The sequence below is a fragment of the Anneissia japonica genome, unplaced genomic scaffold (assembly GCF_011630105.1).
Source record: "Anneissia japonica isolate Jap-2015-1 unplaced genomic scaffold, ASM1163010v1 scaffold287800_len1627635_cov199, whole genome shotgun sequence".
NCBI lineage: Eukaryota > Metazoa > Echinodermata > Crinoidea > Comatulida > Comatulidae > Anneissia > Anneissia japonica.
In genome coordinates, this window is record NW_022731299.1 from 650,575 (window position 1) to 672,053 (window position 21,479).

The window sequence follows — 21,479 nt, forward strand, 5'->3', positions numbered from 1 at the left end:
TTGGTGAGAAAACTTAATATAATTGAGATGATAGCGCGTCTAACTCCAATGTCAATGAGTTTTTTTGCAATAATATTATGATCCATTAAATCAAAAGCTTTAGTGTAATCAATTGTACACAGGTTGGCAAAATGGCCAGATTTGTCAAACCCTTGAACAATGGCATGCAACATATCAATCAAGTAATCAGTTGTAGATTTTTTTTTTATGTTCCCAATTGTTGAAAATCAAGCTTTATATGGATATCTTCCATTACCCATTCCACAAGAAAGGTTTCAAGCACCCTAGCAAAAATCGGTAAGGGCTATACAGTAGGTCGAAAGTCATCTATTGTGGACACCTTTGGAACCTTAGGTATTGGTACCAACGTAGCAGTTTTCCAGGACTCGGGGAAAACACCCTGTCTTATAGCTAAATTAAAAAGCATACATAAGGGAACAGTTAACTCGGGAGCAAACTCTTTAATTAGCCTTAAAGGTATATCAGATGGGTGTGTGGATTTACTCGTGTCAAGCTTATTTAGTTGTTTTAGAACCTGACCTTTATAAATAGTTGGGAGGAGACTCAGCAGGTCAGTATGCTGGTAATGAACTATAGTCAAGTGCTGGAAATTTCTGGCATATCTTAGCAAAGTGTTTGTTAAAAAGTTCAGCAGTCAAATGAGCAGTTCTGGTCAGGTTGGCAGGCAGGTTTTCTATTTCATTTCATTTATTTGTCTCAAAAAAATACAATTCACATAAAATATCATACACAAAAAAGACGAAGAGACAGGAAATCCACAAGGAGAACTAAATCAAGTGTCAAGTGGATTTCCTAACAAAAAAAAAACAGACAGACAGACACAAAATATATAAATTTATATGAATATAAATATCAAAATCAGCCCTTAAAATAATCTTTCAATGCTTTATAAAAATATACAAAATTTAAAATAAGTTTATCAAGCACATTAGTAGGCAAATCATTCCAAAGATGTGGAAAATAATTACAAATAGAGTTTTTGAAACAATAAGTCCTGGCAAAATTATAAATAAATTTGAAATCACTTAAATTATAACGTCTAAGATTAATTTTAATAAGGTTGAAGATTGGAAACTTATATTTACCATAAATGCACTTCGTGACAAATGAAATAGAGAGAAGCTTAAAACGATCCTCAACAGAACATAAACCAAGGATACCAAGTCTTTGCGTATATGATAAATTCAAGGAGGGATGAAAACAAGAACGAGTAATCCTTCGTTGGATTTTCTCGAGTGAGGAGATATGACCCTTTTGGTGAGGAAGCCATGATGGGATATCATACTCAATAATTGGTCGGACAATAGTTTTAAATAATTTTATAATGGCATTATGATTTCTACATCGGACAATCCTTCTGATAAATCCAGTAAGTTTGTTTGATAGATGATACATGTTTATCCCAACTAAGATCAGATGAGATAATAATACCAATGTATTTAAAAGAGTCCACCATTTTGATACCCTCAGAACCTAAAAAATACTCAATTTCATTATTGGAATGTTTGCTAGATCTAGTAATCCGCATGGTGCTACACTTGCTTGGATTTAAGTGCAACTTTTTTTCAACACTCCATGGGTATACATTGTTGAGATCGTTTTGCAGAGAAGCTCCATCCGCAGGAGATTTTATGACTCTATAAATCAGGGTGTCGTCAGCATATTGCAAAATAGTAGATGAAGCAAGAACAAAAATATTAAAAGAGAATTGGGCCTAAAACAATACCTTGCGGAACCCCAGAAGAAACGGAGCAAGTGTTAGAAGAAACCCCCCTGAAATTGACTTTTTGGTAACGATTGGAAAGAAAAGACGACATTCATTTCAAGACAGAGCCACAGACCCCGTACTGATGAAGCTTCTCTGTCAGAATTTGATGGCTTATAAGGTCAAATACCTTGCTAAAATCGAGGCATATGGCATCAATTGGAGGAGGGCATCTGACATCAAGAACCCCAGACCAGTGATTGTACGCTGTTGCAGGAGTAGTCTGGCACGATTTTCCGGTTGCAAAGCCATGCTGATGAGGTGATAACAGGTCATGATCATTTAGGTGATGGACAAGATGATTGCAAACAACAGATTCAAGCATTTTCCCCACCACTGAACATAGTGAAATAGGCTGATAGTTAGTTATATTGCATATATTCCCAGCCTTATGGATTGGCACGACATTTGCCAACTTCCAATCATTAGGGAATACCCCAGAATTTAATGAAATATTTAAAATATTGGCAAGTGCCTCACATATATAAATAGCAGCAATTTTTAACATGGTTGATGAAATACCATCAGGTCCCGGGGCTTTGCCAGTTTTGAGTTTATTAATGAGCCGAAGAACTTCGGTAGAAGATGTCTGGATATTTGAAAGTATGTTTAAACCAATATGATTAATCTGATCTTAGTTATATATCTGAGATTGTGAAACAAAATTTTCATCATTAAAGGTAGACTTAAAATATTCATTGAAAGTTTGAGAAATAATATAAGGATCATCAACAATATGACCGTTAATCTTAAAACAATGAGCAACAGGTTTTGCCTTAGCGCTACGTACAAAGGACCAAAAATCCTTGCCATTATTTTCACATTTGGCAGCAAGCTTAGTTATAAATTCATAGTACGATTTTCTTGTGGATTTAACCAGGTTTCTACACTTATTGTAAGTTTCCCATTTACGACTGTCATTAGATACATTCGCAATCTTATATAAACGCCTTTTCTTTCGTGCAAGCTTAATAATATCATTAGAAATCCATGGGAGCTTAGCCTTTTTTTTGGCTTTACGCCTGGGAACACATTGGTTAAATAGCTTTTAAGAACTTGCCCTTAAAATTCTCCCAAATTATATCAATATTATCAGACAAGAAAGAGGAAACCCAATTTACATTAGAAAAAATATCAATAAAATTATCAGTATCAATTTTGGAGTATTGCAAAAAATAGCCAGGAGGAAGAGGAGTATGGACATAAGTGAGATTAAAATTAATAAAAATCCCATCGTGATCACTACTAGGAATGCCAAAATGAGGAGACACAACTGAAATGATGTTGGGCCTGTTAATATAAACATGATTAATAATAGTTCTACTAATTTACATAGGCTCTTTATGTGTTTGTGCCACATAGCAGTTTGTCTCTGCTGCAGGTTTTTTATTTTGAATTTCTGTAGTAGGAACTTTTAGCATTTATAATCTCGTGTTTCACCTCATTACGCAAAATTCTCCATTCCTGATGGCGATTTTGTCTAAAAGCCCGCTGCCTGTCATTAACTAGATGTCTCAGTTTTGGTGTAAACCATGGTTGATCCTAGCTACGCTTGTAAGAAGTTTTACATGGAAAAAATTCGAACAAATTGCTCCTTGAGCAAATTCTGTAGACTAGATGACATAGTATTCACTGTTGTATTTATAACAATATGACTCTATTCTTCTTGATTTATTGCCCGAAACATCTCACAGACGAATCTAGAAAGCGGCGATAGGTAGTAATTGTTTGCTTTGTTTCAGGTAAGGTTATCTGCGGTTCAACTAATATGGAACAATGATCACTGCCGCCCAATCGTGCAAGCGGCTGAGCATCTTTATACAGGAAAGATTGGTTTGTAAAAATCAAGTCAAGAGTTTCATTTTTGCGGGTTGGAAAGCTGACAATTTGATCAAGTCCAAGTTCTGTGTCAAAAGTGTGTGTATTAAGATGATGTCGCCCATTAAAGCAATAGTGGCATTAGTATTAAAACATCTTATTTGATCAACTGTATGAAGCATATGAACAATTAGATCATTGGCATATGACTCCCGTGGAGGATAGTAAACAATACCAACATACATGTCAGCATAGCCTCTATTTTTGCCAGTTGGTAAAGTTAGCTTGGTCCACAGGCACACATACTCACATGAATCTGGACATCTGTATAGCATCCAAGACAAAAAGTGCAATGCCGCCACCCTTCCTAGTCTGTCTGTTCTTCAAAATACAATTGAAACCTGGGATCTGATACAAGTTGCTGTTATTAACATTACCCAACGTTTCAGTTATTGCACCAACTTGAACCTTGTTGTTTTTCAATATAAGCTGGAGCTCATCGATCTTATTGTTCAAGGATCGGGCATTAGAAAGAAACAAATTTGGCATGCAATTATTGCTAGCACATCCATTATAAGTTTTGACATGTGTAAGTGTTTGGGTTCTAAAATGTTTAGTAAAGTTATATTTCTTGATACAAGCTCTAGGCCTAAACAAATACTTGGCATAGACTCCATGTCCGCACAGAGTCTTGATACGGCGTATGATGTGCCTTCCACCTCTTCTTCCTCTCTGCTTTCGCCAAATAACAAAATCTTTCAGGCACTCAACTGTTCTTTTATCAACATACTGACAATCACCACAAGCATGTTTAATTCTAAAATAGTTCATGTGGGCTATAGTGATGAATAAAAGTACTGTTCGAGTCCAAGTTCTTTGTGCTGTAGCACATCCCGGTTCAGCAATGAGGTTAAGGACAGTCGTTTCAAGTTCAAGTCTGACCTTGCACAATTGTATGGTAAGATATTATACCACCAGGCGCTCTGTAATCCGTACAGTCTCTCCTCAATACTAAGTTTAGGCCTAAGCCAAGGCTATCCATCTCAGCCTAACCAGCGTTCAGAGTTAAAACGTTTCAAAATTCAGTCTTCCTCATAAAATGGCTCAACTTTGATAATTCCAAGCATATTACTCACAGAGGATAACTTAAAATAAATTAAAAACAACGAAAAACAGCGAAAAATTACAACCAACTCTGAGGACAAAATTCTCAGGCGTGGCAACAGCTATGCAGCGCCCTCAAATAAAACAAACTTTCCTACTATATGTGATAATGGACAAGCTACTATTTCATTACCAATTGTAACTTCTTGCAAACTATCTAGCTTTAGACTATAATTTCCGGTTTTCCTTGAAAAAATAATGTCTTTAGCATTTAGTGTCCTAATTATAGCATAATAATGTTTTCTACATTCGCACAAGCAACCACACTTGTTAGGACATAAAGATATAAGTAGTTGTAGGATGCCTTTGTGATGACCATTATATTGAATGCATGAATTGTTTCTTGTGCTGAATTAATTTTGACACCAATACTAGTCCATCTGCTGTCACCATCTTTCTATAGGCATTAACAACATTATTCATTATATCGATTCCAATAGCATCTAATGCATTAACGTGCACAGGAAGCAATGTGTAAATTACTGGCAGACCAACATGCGACACATTCTTGATGGCTTTGGAGCAAAGCTTGTCATATCCATATACATTTTTAGAAAAGAATGTGCTTTCATTTGAAAAAGTGCTAAATGCACCAATAGACAATGATGGCAAACTGCTTATTAATATGAACTTTCTAGCAATTTGGCTATGAACACATTGTGTACCATGAAACATTTTTTTCAATTTACCATTCAAGCCTTCAAACGCGAATGCAGAGTATGACCATATCAGACCCCAATTTCTGACACTGTTAGTCATATGTAAGAGTTGATGTACATTAAATATCATGTATTCTTTTATATACAAGGATTCTAAATTAACAACAAAATCAATCAACAGAAATTCACACAGATCAACTGTTTGCATATCAACTTGCGTGGCCAACAGCAAGTGCATGGCTGCCACTAGGAGCATCCAATGATTATAAAACTGGCGTGGCAATATGTCCCGAACGACAATAGGCGAATAGTGTAGTAGCCATGATCGCCATTCACTTGCTTTCTAATTCTTCCACAACTGTAAGGATGATGTGAATCTGGTTACTTCAGAAGGCGGCCTAATGCTTGATAAACGTTTATCAAGTATTCTGATTGATTTCCCAATGTAGTACTCCTGAGTGTGATGACTACTGTCTATCCACAACACTGTGAGAGTGCGGACAACACCGAGGCATACAGTATGCATGTAATCAAACACAAAGTTTTGAATTATATTAAAGTACATCATTGTCAACAGAACTGAAGGACCTTTTACACCCATATAAGGCTTACTATTTATTAGCCTCTCTGGCATGTTCAATATGAGTACTTGCGGTCCGTGACTCATGGAGCTCGGCAGTTGTATAAACACGTGCACACTTCCTACATTACACCTTTTCCCTGGTTCTAAACACCATGTACACCCATACAAACCATTGTATTGGTGTATGTTCTGAACAATGCACCTTACAGGTGAATCGCATGAAAACATAGTTGTAATCACCTTTGTTTTATGATTGCCATTTACATCTGCCCATTCAAGGCCATCCACTGATAGTTTGTTCATTGCTGATACCATGGGCTTCAAAAAAGTTTTCATGTCTGGCTTCAAGCGTCCAAACCAGAGCCCGGCAAGGAAGATATTTTTTCTTTTTAGGTGATAAGGTAGTTCATTGACCATCATCTGCAAAGGCCAAATTCTGTATTTTGATGAGTTAAACACCTTTAACACCATCAGTATTTCATGACACTGTTATATCATCATTTCCAAGGGGTAATTACCGATATAGTTTGCCTGAAGGAATCACATGACTTGCGTTTGGTACCAATCCAAAGGTGTTTCGCTGTGTCTGCATCATTCAAAATATTGAGAAGTTGCTCTTTGATGTCAAATATAATGAAATAGTTGCCACTTTTTAAGCACTCCTCCAACAACACTTCCTTTCCACAATTACTACAATCCATGTTCTTTTGCCCAATGTAACATATACATTGAGGGCAAAATGCGTGATATTGAATTGTCTCACCTGTACCATTAAAATGTTTCTCAAACAGGTATTTACTAGCTGGAAAGTATGTATTGTCTGGCAGATGAAATTGGATTAAATTTAACAAGCTATTTAGTGCAGATCCACTTGTATTAAGCCTGATTATGTGGGAAAATATTAGTAGCAGGCTCTCTCTTCTTGTAATAGAACTGCCATTGTACAACTGATGATCCTAAGATACAAAATGCATCTTTTAATAGTAGGTTGAGGGCTAAATGGTGTGGCAACCATATTTTAATGTAAATTACTGACAACACAATATTTTATTTCAACTATCACAGTTTTTGGTTGGTAAGGTACTGTAATTATGAACAAAAAAAATGTTATTTTATAATATGAATGCAATATTAATTAGCATTGAAGAATCAACAATTTAAAAAAAAAAAACCACTTTTTTACATGTCTTAATTTTAATTCTATGCTTGCTGTGGTCAATTTTTACTAGTGGCATAACGTCAGGAATTAAAATCATATAACATTTCTTGGATAAAAAAAAACAGATAAAAGAACAACAGATGAGACATTAATTCCTATACTAACCAAAGAAAGTTTTAATATATAAAAACATCTTTCCTTTGGGGCCCTTAAACAAAATTGAAACAACTTTTACCACCTATAATAACATGAAATTAAAACAATAACAAAAATAATGCCTAAATTCACTAAAATGTAAAATATTTATATTATAATGAATAATTATCTTATATACATAGAATATCATTTAATTTAATTGTTTTCTATTGCTTTTACCAATTCATTAACATCTTGTTGAAGGTTTTCACAATCCTCAATATTGTCAATGTCTGCACTCTGAAAAATTGTTATAGAGGAAAATATAAATCTATTATGGAAATCTATATTTTTAAAACATGACTACATAAGCAAGTTTCTAGTTTTATTATGAAATCAGATAGGTTTGTATAATAGGTTTTTATGTTCATATGTCATTCTAACATGGAGGAAGACTTTCTATGGAAGGTCGATGTTTGAGATTTTAAGATAGTGTGTTCTCAATCGAGAAGGCTCTAACTTAACATTTTCTTCCATGATTTAAAGTTAGGCTAAAGTGGGGAGTTCACTGCAGGGTCATAATGTAACGTCTTACCCTTAAATGGATACAATTTGGTTGGGTAGGGTACTGTATATACGGTTGGATCTCTACAACCTCTGTGTAGTAATGTCCTAATAGTATCCTAACCTTTTACCAAATTATGCAAGATTAGGATATTACTAAAACCTTTGTGTAGAAATCTCCTAACCTTGTATAGTTTGATAAGGATTTGGCCACTTTCATAGCTCAGTAAAAATGTCCCTAGCCTAATTCCTTATAAAATTATGTGATTTATTTCTTTTTATATTTTTTACCAAAACAAGCCATATTGTTTACTGTGATGGAAGACTAAAATAGGAATATTGAATACTTAATATATTAAAATGTGTACATCCTTACCTGGAATTGCAAATATTGATTTTCCGAAGATTGTGCACTTGACTTTGTGGAGCCCTTGAAAAAATATTACAATAAAATAGTATAAAATATATTATTCATAATATATGAAATATATTTTAATATTCATAATATTTATTAATATTAGTCAAAATAATTTTTTATTTTTTATTCATATAAAATAGAAATATAATTTGAACAGCAAAATAAAAGCTGTGGGGTTTTAAAAAAAACCAGACAGAATGAAGATATGAGCCACTTTTTCATAGTTTTCACCATAATTTATCAGTAATCCAGAGGTAATGCAAATAAGATTCTGATGGAAAAGTCATTTGTTCTGGACTTTACACCCATGATAAATTTCCATAACATTTTTGTTTACTTCTGTATGTCAATATGAGACATTTCCATGGCAACTACAGAAGCTCTGTAGTCGCCATTTATAAAGTCTGTGAATCTGTTAATGTAGTTGTAAAAAATAAAAAGAACTTAATCTGATTCAGAATTAGTTCAGAAAAAACCCCTTAAAAATTGGACCAGATGCCTACCTCATTAAAATGATAATCGTTTACTTCACTTTCGCAATTCAGGGTATCACATAACACATTCTTTATTGGTTCATTTTCCAATTCTGAAATAATAAGTAATATAATCAGACAAATAGGCCTATACCATAAAAAGTGTTGTATTATTATTGTTCATAGTTTATATGTTAAGCGCCCAGGTTATTTTAGGTGCTATAAATAACTATTATTACTATTAAAGATCATTTCATGAACATACAATATACAGGTATACATTACAGTATTTTAATTCCAACATGGCAAATACAGTATGTCAAAAGTAGCATGTATTGGCCCTACATTGCATCTTTTTTCTAAAAATATATTTATTATTCTTATGCAATATAAAATAAACGAACTTATCTTACCACAGAAATGGTCTTCGTCAAAATGTTTTCTATCGTTGACATTCAGAATATTACGGGGAGGCCTACTACTACAAGAAGTAGTACTGCCACTTGCATTGGTGGTAGCCCTATGTAGGCCTAGGCTTATATCATCTGATGGAGGCTTGGTATCATCATTATGCATATAGCTTAAGGTGGTATTACTCTTACTACTAGCAGTACTAGAACTAGGCCAATGCTTAGTTAATATAGCATTCAAGGCATCAGACCTAGGCCTAGTACTACTACTAGGAGAATCACTGTCACTAATAATAGTAGCACCAGGCCTTGGCCGGGGAGGATGTTTACTGCGCCGACGCATATTGGTAGAAATAGGCCGAGGCATACTACTATAGTATTAGGCCTAGTTATAGTACTAGTACTACTAAGGACTAGGAGGCAGCCCATGAGTAGGCCTACCCGTAGTAGAGTAGGCCTAAGATTAGGCTTATGCCTTTTTGGCCTACTGCTACGAGGCCAATAATATTCATCTTCAGTTTCAGTCTTCTTCAACAGATAATTCAGCAGTTGTTGTAGGACTAGGCCTAGAAGATCTTACTACTTTTTTCTTGGCTTTAATGTCATCATATAACATACATTTCAAATGTTGTCTCTTCAAACAGGAAGACATTCTGGTTTATTCATAAATAACACCGCGCTATGCTTTTTGATAATAATGATTTCAACCCACACCACACCACATGCAATCTCCACCCTCTGATATTTTTTTTTTTTGCAAATGATATTTTTTAATATTAATAAGAATATACATTGTTTAACGAACTATCGACCGCCAAGAATGGTTGTTTCTAATATTTGAAAAAAAAATATAATTTTTAGAAAGTTTAGTGTAGGCTACCTATCAGCTAAAAAATGGAATTATTACTTAGGCCTAGGCGTAGACGAGGCTGTCATAGAAAGGAAAGGCCTATCATCATACCAGGCCTAGCAGGATTAATTTACAATTATATGTCATCACCAGGCCTACATTGTTTAATTCATTAATAAAATTTTATTTTATTTATAACCTAGAATTGTTTGAAAAATTATTTTTCTAAACAATCAATATTTTATTTGATTTCTCCGCTTTCCTCTTGACTGTCTTTATTAACAAAAAAAGGTTCGCGAATTAAAATCAAGGTAAAAAGTCTTGCCTAGCCTAGGTTCAAAGTTTAGTGGCAATTGCCGCCGGCCGGAGGACAACAAAAACTATGACGCTTAATACTTTCAACCAATCAGATAAGAGGACTAGCGTGATGATTGGCACACACAACCAGTTGAAACCGGATGATACCGCGGGCTTTCCTCCTCAGCAGATGATGAAGTACTTTAGTTTGAGGTGGACCTATTGTATGTTGTTGCATCGTCGTCACATTATATACAGCAAATTGGTACATGATGAGAACGTTATTTGTTCTTATTAAGTGGATCGAGGCGCCACCCACCTGGGACGTAATCCCTGTTACCAAATCTTGCAAACAAATAAAGTTTCTCGCAGCAACAACAACCTAAAAAGTGCTGTAAATAGTGTTTTCGATTTCCCGTGGGAAGAATTAGAAATGTCACCAGCCACTGCATTAGATTTTGGTAAGTTTTGGACTGCCCGATTTTCCGTATAGGCCTAGCCTACTAGGCCTGGGCCTAGTACTAAAAATATCGTAATTTTCTGACTTTTGGACAATAGAATCACAGGATCTAATTTTAACAGATGCATGTAACTCATCATACGTACCTTTCAACTAAAACTTTATAAAATCAAATTGAATCCTGCCTATAAAAATGTAATCATCCTTTTATCGATTTTACGCTAGTTTTTGACACCCCTCTATAGGCTAGTTTTTGAGTGTTAGTTTTCGACAGTCAGTGTTTATTTTCGTTTCTTGGAATTAAAAATTTATTCACATAACAATAAAATAGAAATGTTAGACAATAGTTAATTTTAAAGGCCTAGGACCTAGCCAGCTAGGCCTAATTGACTGTAAATTATCCTTTTAACTAAAATAAAAGTATACAAAATTTAGACCTAGACCTAGTCGCTAATGTTCGGCCTAGGCCTAAATGATTAAAACAACATAATTTTCGGACTTATGGACAATGACTTACAGGAATCTAATTTTAACAGATGCATAAATATATAGGCTAGGCCGAGGCTAACTCATACCTTCCAACTACAAATTCATAAAAAAATAAAAAGTTGTTTTGCGGACAGCTTTGTTTGAGGGTCAGTGCTTCACGCTGTTACATCGTAAAGGGATATAATTTTACCAGTGACATAGAAATGGATAATTAAAAAATCGTTATTAAATTTAGGGGTCGGGAAATGGGGGGGGGTCGAAAACCTAGGCCTAAGTGGTCGAAAATTAGCAACTTACTCTAGGCCTAGACCAGTTTGTGATCGCATGTTTTACAAAAAGTAGTGAAAAGTGGCTACTTCGCCATCTTGGTTTTAAGACGCCCTCTATATTTTCATACTAATTAACGATAGGGTGTCAAATAACCCCAAACTTTCTGGATCTGTGACCTATCACTCTTTTCTTATTTGCTACTGTAAGCCACGTGACAGCAGCCATGTTTCGATCTTAACGTTTTTAGAATTAAATTTTCTTTTGAATAAATGTAACTTGGGATAGATTTTTCCACTCTATCGAAAACACGTTCTCATAGTCATACATGTGTATGGTATTAAATGTAGGCTTCGTGTGGTTATGAGTTAGCTGTTTGGTAAATTTTGAAACACAAAACAAGAAGGTGGAACTGAATAAAAATGTCTAATTAAATGCAGGCTCGACTGTTTTAGTGTAGGTCTGCCTGGACATAAAAATTAGTTTGACTGGTTGGTTTCTAATATTAAACCAAAGTTCACCTTTTGTTTTATTCATAACTAGGCAAGGAACAGGCAATGGAGAAGAAAAGAACTGAAATTGTTCAAAATTACCAGGATTCCCTGCTAGCGGGAAGGGGTAAACGGTTGAGAAAGAATTACGCCCTGTCTCTTATACACATCTAGATGTGTATAAGAGACAGCAACTAGAGTTATTGCGATTAGATTTATGCTTGTAATACTGTTCGCTCAACCCAGAGAAAATGTTTTCTAAAGATAATGTTTAACCATGAGAAATATAATAAGATTATTAATTAAAAGGATATATTAGTAATGACACGAGAGACAGTAACGAGTACTGTATTGATGTCTTGATCATTAATATTATTATACTTATATGTAGAGGCATATCGTTGAGTATGAGTTTGAAAATTTATTACTAATTGTTTGAGTCAATTAGAGATATTATGTTATGCGATATGACATGAGTTTGACACTATTCTCTGTTTCTTTGCGTTACAGGGGTTTTCTTTTTGTTCAGTTCTCTTTTATACTACTTATATTGCTCCATGGTTCGTTCATTTCGTTGTGTTCCAAATAAACGTTCTAAACAACATATGCAGTCTATGGTCTACTCCTTGACGTATTTTTTCGACTCACGACAAATTTTGGCGGCAGTGGTGGGATGCAACTGGAACAGAACTGAATCTACGAGCAGACACGACGAAGTCAAGTTCTGGTGCTGCAATCCTTGAGCTGGTGCCGAGAGACGAATTTGACAGAAAAGGATACCAGACCCCTGGATGCTGATTTTAGATATATTTTGTTCATGCATTATCTTTCATTGATTTGATTGTATATTGATTTTTCCATTGCTTTATCTTACATTTGCATTGTGCATAGTTTCTTATCCCCACTGTGATATAGCATCAGAATGGCGCAGATAGACGATATGATACGGGCGCTGACGACAGCACATCAGGGCTTAAACACCCAACGGGGTCCGCCGCCTGTTAAGTTATCCAAGATTAAAGGAAGTGTACGTGAGACCGGGGAGCTGTCCCTGAAAGAGTGGATTGATGATTTTAACAGCTATGCTGCTCATTACAGTCTAACTGGGGAAGCCAAGGCCAATTCGCTTCTGGCCCATCTAGGTGGAGCGGTAAAAGACGAGATAATGTGTTATGGTGATGATGTAAAGAGAGACAGTGCAAGGATTATTGAGAAGCTTGAAGCGCTATTTGCACCAGTCAACACCGTTCAATCACTTAGCAGTAATTTTCATAGCCGGTCCCAACTAGATGGCGAGTCGTTGGGCGATTACAGCCGAGCGCTGATGCGAATATACCAAAGGATGACCAAGGCAGCGACGATGGATGTTGAGAGGGCAGCATTAGAAAGCCTGAAGGACAATGCCCTGAAGGAGAGGTTCACTAGAGGGGTGAGGAAACCATGGGTTCAACGTGAGCTACGTAGGATAGAGATGGCATACAAAGACAGATCTTTCCAAGAAATGAGAGAAGAAACCTTAGAATTCTTTAGGAATATTGAGAGTCAGAAGAAACGTGTACTAGTACATGAGGTGGTGAACGACACGCAGAGTGATGAGATGGAAGCGTTAAAGGCAGAATTGAGGGCAGTCAAAGCTCAATTGAATCGTCAGACAGATGGTGGTGCAAGTAGTGGTGGTATAACGCAATGTAGGCCCTTGACGTGTTATAAGTGCCTAGAGAAGGGACACCATAAGAAGGATTGTACCAAACAGTTTAAGTGCCTCCAATGCAAGCAGTATGGTCACTTTAAGAGAGACTGTCCACAATTGCAAAGTGCTGCTGCAGGCGTAGGGAGACCAAGCCCGAACAATGTTGAAGTTGGCAGTATCGCTAGCACAGAGGACCATGAGGATAAGTTGGTAGCCAGCAGTCCAACAGCAACTATAACCCTAGTCGGAGTTGAGCTTGGTTGTATTTTGGATACGGGGGCCATGACGTCACTGATCCCAGCCTCTGTCTACGAAGAGAAACTTAAGCCAAAACTTGGAAATTTAGCACCAGAAGTAACTTATCTCAGATAACTGGTGTCAACGGAGAGCCTGTGGACATGCAAGGTTACGTATGGTGAGAATAAGCTTAGTGCGAGTTTCTTGGTGTCTAAAGGCGGTTCGAGCAAGAGGAGTCAAGGCCATCCCATTCTACTTGGCTGCAACATACTAAAGAAGTTAGCGATGTTTGATGCCCCACAGAAAGACAACTTTGCACGGAAGTTCATAAGGATGATATTGCTAGAGGAGGCCGATGGCAAAGATCAAAGATCCGTCCAGAGTGAAGTGAAACAAACAGCCGAGCTGCGAATGGCCGAAAATGTTACCGTACCAGCATGCAGCATAAAGAAGAATAAACTGTCTGGTTGGGAATAGCCTCAAGGGTAATGTACTTGTAAGCTCGACACATGAGATTGAGCATGCCGAATTGTTAGAAGGATGCGGAGCAGTGGATGATGGAGCTGTCAGTGTAATGGTGGCCAATTCGAAAAACCAGCCTATCAACCTACACAAAGATGTCATAGTGGGAGAAGTGTCTGTTGTAGACAAGTAGCAGAAGGCTGAACTGGTTCAGGTTGTAGGTGGTTTGGAGGTTCGGGTAGATGAGGTGTTAGTTGCATCTGGGTGTGATGTCGTCCAATGAAATGAAACTGAACAGATGATTCAGGAATGCGGGGAAATAGCTCCTGGTTTGGACTTAAGTCACCTAAATGAGGAAGAACGGATTTTATGCAGTGCGTCGCAAGATATCCAAATGTGTTTTCAACTGGCTCGTATGACGTCGGTAAGTGCAATCTAATACCTCACTCCATTAGTCTAACGTTGGAGAAAACAATCCGTGAACCCTTTAGGAGGATACACCCGCATAAGGTACCTGAGGTGAAGGCGATGATTCAGGAGATGGTGGACCAACAAATAATCAGGCCATCTAAAAGTGCGTACGCAAGCCCTGTCGTAATAGTAACCAAGAAGGACGGATCCTTGCGACTATGCATAGATTACAGAAGGCTAAATGCGTCCTATATTTGGACGACATATTGATTTTTTTGTCATCCTTAGAACAGCACCTTGTTCGCCTTGAGAAAGTGTTGGGTAGACTTTCCCAGTTCAGCCTGAAGCTAAAAGGGAAGAAATGTAATTTGCTTAGACGAAAGGTAGAATACCTTGGACATGTAGTAAACGAACATGGAGTGCAAGTATCCGAGGAGAAGGTTAAAAGAATCAAAGAGTTGCCTACACCTACCTCCGGTAGAGAAGTAAGCTCGTTCTTGGGCGTCCTACTACAGATGGTTTATTAACGGGTTTTCGAAAATCGCAGCACCTCTTCATACACTTGTGGGTAAGACCCGAGTGAACACAAAGAACGCTAAATCTGAGAACTTCATTTGGCGAGACGAAGAGAACGACGCATTTGAGGATTTGAAGTCAAAATTATGTACGACCCCAGTGCTAGCATATCCAGACTTTAACCGAGAATTCGTACTGGAAGTGGACGCATCGTTTAAGGACTTGGTGCTTGTCTGATGCAAAAAGACTTGGAAGGAAGACCACACCCCATTGCGTATGCAAGCAGAGGCCTGAGAGGTTCAGAAAAGAACTACCACGACCTATCGAGCTTCAAGGTAGAGTTGCTCTTAAATTGGCGGTGACGGAGAAGTTTAGCTCCTATATTATGAACAACAAATGCATTGTGTACACAGACCACAACCTGTTAGTTCATTTAGAGACTGCAAGACTCGGAGCCACAGAACATCGTTGGGTTGCCCAGCTTGCCAATTACGACTTTAGTTTGAAGATGTCTTGGTCATAACTGATGCGTATTCTAAGTTTGCAGCTTCTGTTCCGTGCAAGGACCAATCGGCTAAAAGCATAGCGAGGGCTCTTTGAGATAATTGGTTTGTTTGCTATGGGGTACCGGATAGGATTCATTCCGACCAGGGCAAAAATTTTGAAAGCCATGTGATTAAGGAGCTATGCAAGGTATACAATATAACGAAATCCACAACCTCAGGCTACCACCCAGCCGGTAATGGTCAGACCGCAAGGTTTAATATGACACTGTGCAGTTTGCTGAGGGCTATCAAGCCTGCAGAGAGAAAACGATGACCTGAGATGCTTGGACATGTGGTGTTCATGTACAACACTACACCCCATTCTGTAACTGGTGTCACACCCTACTTACTAATGATGGGAAGGGAACCCAAATTGCCAATAGATCACTACTTGGATAACACAGCTTCTAACTGGGATGAGGACTATATACAGCAGCAATCTGAAATGATGGAAAGGGCAGCGGAAGTCGTAAGTGCTAGGTTAAGGGCAGCAGCTGAAAGGGAAGAGAAACGTCACTTGCTGACTAACTGCGAGCAGTTTGCGATTGGTGATAGGATTTTGCTTCGTCATAAATGTTTTGATGGCAGACACAAACTTGTCGACAACTTGAAACATCCTATATTGTTACCGGCGTAAACACTGAAGGCGACGGATACCAAATTAGGCCAAGTGGTGGAGGGTTAACTAAATGGGTTAACAGAAGGAGAATAATTAGAGATCCCCGAGATGCAGAACAAGAACAGGAAGAGGAGTGCTTAATTACAGATATGCAAAGTGTAGACGATACATCAATAAATCATTGGCTACAGTTCAGAAACCTGGGAGTACCCCGACCTCTACGAAGATCATCCAGGCAAGGTAGAGGACATAATAATATTAACTATCTCCCAAGATCTGTTCAACATTAGTTTGTTATTGTTCATGTTATATTTGCTTTCCGGGACGTAAAGCGGGGAAGAAGTCAGAGACTGGAACCATCGTAACTTGTATGGGGTCTATTTTATTTCGAGTAGGGATATTTATTTACTATATATGTCGTGTCCGTCTGGACATTCAGCGGAGCGATTGTTTATTTAGCATCCTTGTGATACGACTAGCGCGTCCTTTTCGAACAAGCCAAGCAAGTTGAGAACCTGCCACGAGAGAGATTGACCCTTTACGATGTTTTAATTGATTGTACGATCTTTCATTTACTTGCTAATAAATATTATGAACATTTATTATTATTATTTTACTTATGATTATCGATTTTATGATGTATTTTGATAGCGATTGTCACGATTTTATGATCACCTTGTGGAGCTGTAATATTTGAGTTTTAGCTTATATAGATGTTCGAATGACTTTGTTATGATACTTTTATTGCTTATTTAACCGTGAATATTATTTGAATGTCATTACCTATGAATTTATTCAATTGATTGCTATGCTATGCTTTATGATAGTACGAATGATTGTGCTATGATTACATGACATTGTATTAGTAATGGTTAAATATTCGTTTTACTAGATTATTTTGGTGAGAACCGCCGATTGTTTCTTGTCCGAGATTTCTTGTTTGTAGCCTCTGAACGAGTGCAATGCAGGTGCGGTCATGATTTAATTATTAATTTTGTTTAGATTGTTTGAGTGATTCTGATTATTTTATTAGAGTAATAGGGATACTCTTTACATTACGATTGATGAACTTAAGTATGATGTACTAGAGTTATTGCAATTGCATTTATGCTTGTAATACTGTTCGCTCAACCCAGAGAAAATATTTTCTAAAGATAATGTTTAACCATGAGAAATATAATAAGATTATTAATTAAAAGGATATATTAGTAATGACACGAGAGACAGTAACGAGTACTGTATTGATGTCTTGATCATTAATATTATACTTACATGTAGAGGGATATCATTGAGTATGAGTTTGTCAATTAAAGATATTATGTTATGCGATATGACATGAGTTTGACACTATTCTCTGTTTCTTTGTGTTACAGGGGTTTTTCCTTTTGTTCAATTCTCTTTTATACTATTTATATTGCTCCATGGTTCGTTCATTTCGTTGTGTTCCAAATAAACGTTCTAAACAACGTATGCAGTCTATGGTCTACTCCTCGACGTATTTGTTTGACTCACGACAATATTTTAACTGTTATGTTTTTTTTTACTATTATGTATACTATTATATATACATTTGTATGTATGAACGTATATTATTTTTTCAAAAAAAATGATGTGCAAGCCAAAAAACAGAAAACATCTCTCATCCACAGAGATCAGCTGATCCTTAATGAGGTAGAAAAACAAACATGTGAAAACTGTGAAAAGCTAAATGAAAAGTATATGGCTACAAAAGAAAAGTACAGTTCACTCAAAAAAGAATTGAATAGTTACAAAAGTCTTGTTGGTAAGCTTGTTTTATGTTTATCCCTTTATACATACATCATAAACATTAAATTGCACACATTTCTTGCATTTTCTAGGTTCTATATATACATTGTCTACCATATTTCAGTATTTTTGTCTATTTAAATTTGAAGGTACATCCTGGTCTCGTCTGTTCATAGACTTCTACAAATGCTTACATTTGGTCAAAGCAAGAAAGATATATCTCAAGATTGTGTTGAAAATATGTGAAAGATGTTTTTATTAGGCCAAATAAAATAAATTTTTTGTTTGCCCTTCTTTTTAAAAAAAAAAAGAAGATAAATAGGGCGGGTGGAAAAAGTTAATCATCAGGTGGAATAAAAATAACCCACAAAGGTCTAGAATGGCAATATCATACATCATACAACTTTAGACTAATTTTTAGGGCATCTGGCAAAAAATAATGATAAATTCACACACATTTGTTTTTATTTTTAAAGAAAAAAGCTAAAAAAAAAATGTTTTTTTGTTTTTCCGCCCCTATTTTTTTCAGTGAGTTAGGGGCAGGTGGCAGAGGGCAAACAACCAATATTTTGTTTGTCTTATTCTGATTGTAACATCTGGAAAAAAATAAAGATAAATTCACTCACATTTTTTTTTATTTTTAAAGAAAAAAGCTAAAAAAAAAAAACTTTTTTTGTTTTTCCGCCCCTATTTTTTTCAGTGAGTTAGAGGGCAAACAACCAATAATTTTTTTTGTCTATTCTGATTGTAACATGTATTTTGTTAACACATTTAGATGTTGGACAGATGATTGCAGATTAAAAAAATATCCAGCAAAGAGGTCAGTGACATCCACAAGAAAACCTGTTTGGAGAAGGTTAGATGATACTATAAGCCAATTGTGTGTAGGAAAATTGTCTATCCTAAATGCGAAAGTTTCAAAAATAGCGTAATACGGTATGCCAAAAAAATGTATTACACATGTAATGTAATGTATTTTGATTTATATAGCAATCTATACCGGAGTCTCATATGGTACATACCAGTACAGTATGTAAAACAGAATAGTTTGGTAATAACACACCACTGAGGGGATTGTTTGTCAAACAAGTTAAAATTTCAATGCTGTTTGTGTTTTGTTTTGGTTTTGTAAATACTATCAAATCTGCATCTCTACCAATATCCAGTTTCTCACAGCATTGTATGCATACATGCACATCAATAACTACTGTACATACATACTGGCCAAAAACAATATTAGCCATTTGGCAAATTTGGTATGGAAGTATTTAACCAAACAAAGATTTTAATTAGCTGGAAAAAACAGAATACAGACTATGATAACTTTAATTCCATTAACTTTTGGCTAATTTTGAATGAAAATATTTAGCATATTACAGGAATTGGCAATGTTAGTCTTAAACACTGACACACAATGCTTGGTACAATATATGATATATGCATACTGATAATGAACAACTTATAGAACTGTTTATTATTTTTGATACTTTAGGAACTGATGCCAAAATCTACAGAAGACTTAATGATGTCCCCTGAACGAGTGAAAGAGGCTAAGAAGGTAATTCTAATTTTTTGAGGACTAGACCATTGCATACTTTTCTTTGTATTGTGTAAAAAGAGAATTAGGCAAATCAGTTTCGTATAGTTTCCATACTAACAAATTGCATAATACTGTTCTTAACACACTTTTTGGCCGACAATCTGAAAAACATTCAAGCAGTTTAATGCTACCTAGCTTTTGGAACGCTGAAAGCCAAATACAGTTATTCAAAATGAGTCATTTAAACAAAATTTTAAAATTATACTTAGATGACTAATAATTCAAATGTAAACAGGATATAAAATTAAATTTAAAATGTAACAAATCCTAATAAGTTTGAGAACCACAGGTTAAAAATAATATTGGCCTGTCTTATTATTGCCTATTTAACATCTATTGTTCCATTTTTTGTTAAGTTTAAAACTTGCTAATTTTTTGTTTGATCAAATACTCTTTAAGAAAATATAAACATTTTTTATTTATCCTAAACTGTTGTAGTTTACTGCTTTTACAGATTGACATGAGGAGAGGAGTGCTTGTTGTATGACCATTTTGAAACAGTAATCTAATTTTTTCTCCTCAGAACTGACGTGCCGCAAATGCCCAAGTATCAGTCCGGCAGCAATTAAAAGTTTGTTATCCAATAAGTTAAAAGAAATAATGAAAGCAAGCAGAAAGAGGGACACTGATATTGTTCTGCTTTAAATACAAAGGATGTATATATGTGTTTTTATGCTATAGACACGAGTAAAGAACATAATATGAGATGAGATATGTGTTAATACAGTATACAAAGGATGTGTTTTAATAAAAGTCAAAGTTGAATTAGTTGTACTGGGCTCTTAATTTGGAATGTGCGAAATTTTACAGAAAATGTATAAAGCAACATTTAAGTTTTTTTTAGAAATTTTATTGACCACAATTGTACAGTAATGTGTAAATTTCAAATACAAATTGTATAGAATCTATATTTTAATTCATAAACATTGTATTGACTTTCTGAAATTTTTTTTTAGAATGAGAAATTTGTTGTGCGACTTTTCTGTAAAATGTTTATAAAATTTCTATACTTTTTTTTTTTTTGCGATAAATCTATAGAAATTCTGTAGAATAAATCTGTATTCACGCTATTTTTCTATCTTTATTCTATAAACTTTCTAAAAAGTTGCTTTAGATCGTAAATTTTCTGTACATCTTTTCGATAAAACTTTTATAAACTTTCTATACGAATTCTATAGAAGCCATTTTTTTATTAGCGATAAGTCTATATAAATTTCATAGAAGAAATTTCTCTATTCTATAGAATCCATTTTATTTTCCCATATTTATGTTATTAACTTTCTAAAGGGTTCCTTTAGAATGGGAATTTTCCGTACATATTTTTTATAGAATGTTCTATATATTTCTATAGCATTCTTATCAAATTCTATTGAAATTTATTAAAATCACCGATAATCATATAGAAGTTTTAATAGAAATTTATCAAAATTTTGTAGACATTTTATAGAAACTTGTGTCTTTTTCTATGAAAATTCTATCAACATTCTAGAGATTTTTTTCATAATGGTAATTTTCTATAAGTTTTTCTATATAATTCGTCTAATTTTCTATAGACTTGTATGTGAATTCTATAGAAGTCGATATAATTATTGAAAATTCTATATAAAAA

At 35.4% G+C, this 21,479-nt stretch overlaps 2 protein-coding genes across 10 annotated transcripts in view; one reads left to right on the top strand and one right to left on the bottom strand.

Annotated features, from left to right (window-relative positions):
- Positions 1 to 288: 288 nt before the first annotated feature.
- Positions 289 to 21,479, bottom strand: part of LOC117115306 — a 29,524-nt gene continuing 8,333 nt past the window's right edge. Inside the window, exons 1-6 of one of the 5 annotated variants that reach the window (XR_004446538.1) lie at positions 9,173 to 12,142; positions 8,790 to 8,872; positions 8,245 to 8,298; positions 7,545 to 7,604; positions 6,251 to 6,966; positions 289 to 2,039 (exon numbers count right to left, since the gene is read on the bottom strand). Coding sequence is in view for 4 of the 5 variants with exons in the window: in XM_033259045.1 (XP_033114936.1) it covers positions 6,508 to 6,966; positions 7,545 to 7,604; positions 8,245 to 8,298; positions 8,790 to 8,872; positions 9,173 to 9,536 (1,020 nt within the window). In the remaining variant the exon portion in view is untranslated. Of the gene's footprint in view, positions 2,040 to 6,092; positions 7,094 to 7,544; positions 7,605 to 8,244; positions 8,299 to 8,789; positions 8,873 to 9,172; positions 12,143 to 21,479 lie in introns of those variants that run through there. The other 4 variants (XM_033259048.1, XM_033259045.1, XM_033259049.1 and 1 more) reach the window with 4 other exon arrangements.
- LOC117115305 lies at positions 12,588 to 20,627 on the top strand. Of its 5 annotated transcripts, XM_033259041.1 has the most exons (5): positions 12,588 to 17,471; positions 18,153 to 18,286; positions 19,046 to 19,126; positions 19,763 to 19,828; positions 20,394 to 20,627. In XM_033259041.1, exon 1 carries the CDS (start codon positions 12,946 to 12,948, stop codon positions 14,083 to 14,085), a length of 1,140 nt encoding a protein of 379 aa, XP_033114932.1. In that variant the 5' UTR covers positions 12,588 to 12,945; the 3' UTR covers positions 14,086 to 17,471; positions 18,153 to 18,286; positions 19,046 to 19,126; positions 19,763 to 19,828; positions 20,394 to 20,627. The 5 variants fall into 5 exon arrangements, with proteins under 5 accessions (XP_033114932.1, XP_033114934.1, XP_033114931.1 ...); XM_033259043.1 differs by having other exon boundaries at positions 12,588 to 18,286; positions 19,046 to 19,206; XM_033259040.1 differs by having other exon boundaries at positions 12,588 to 18,286.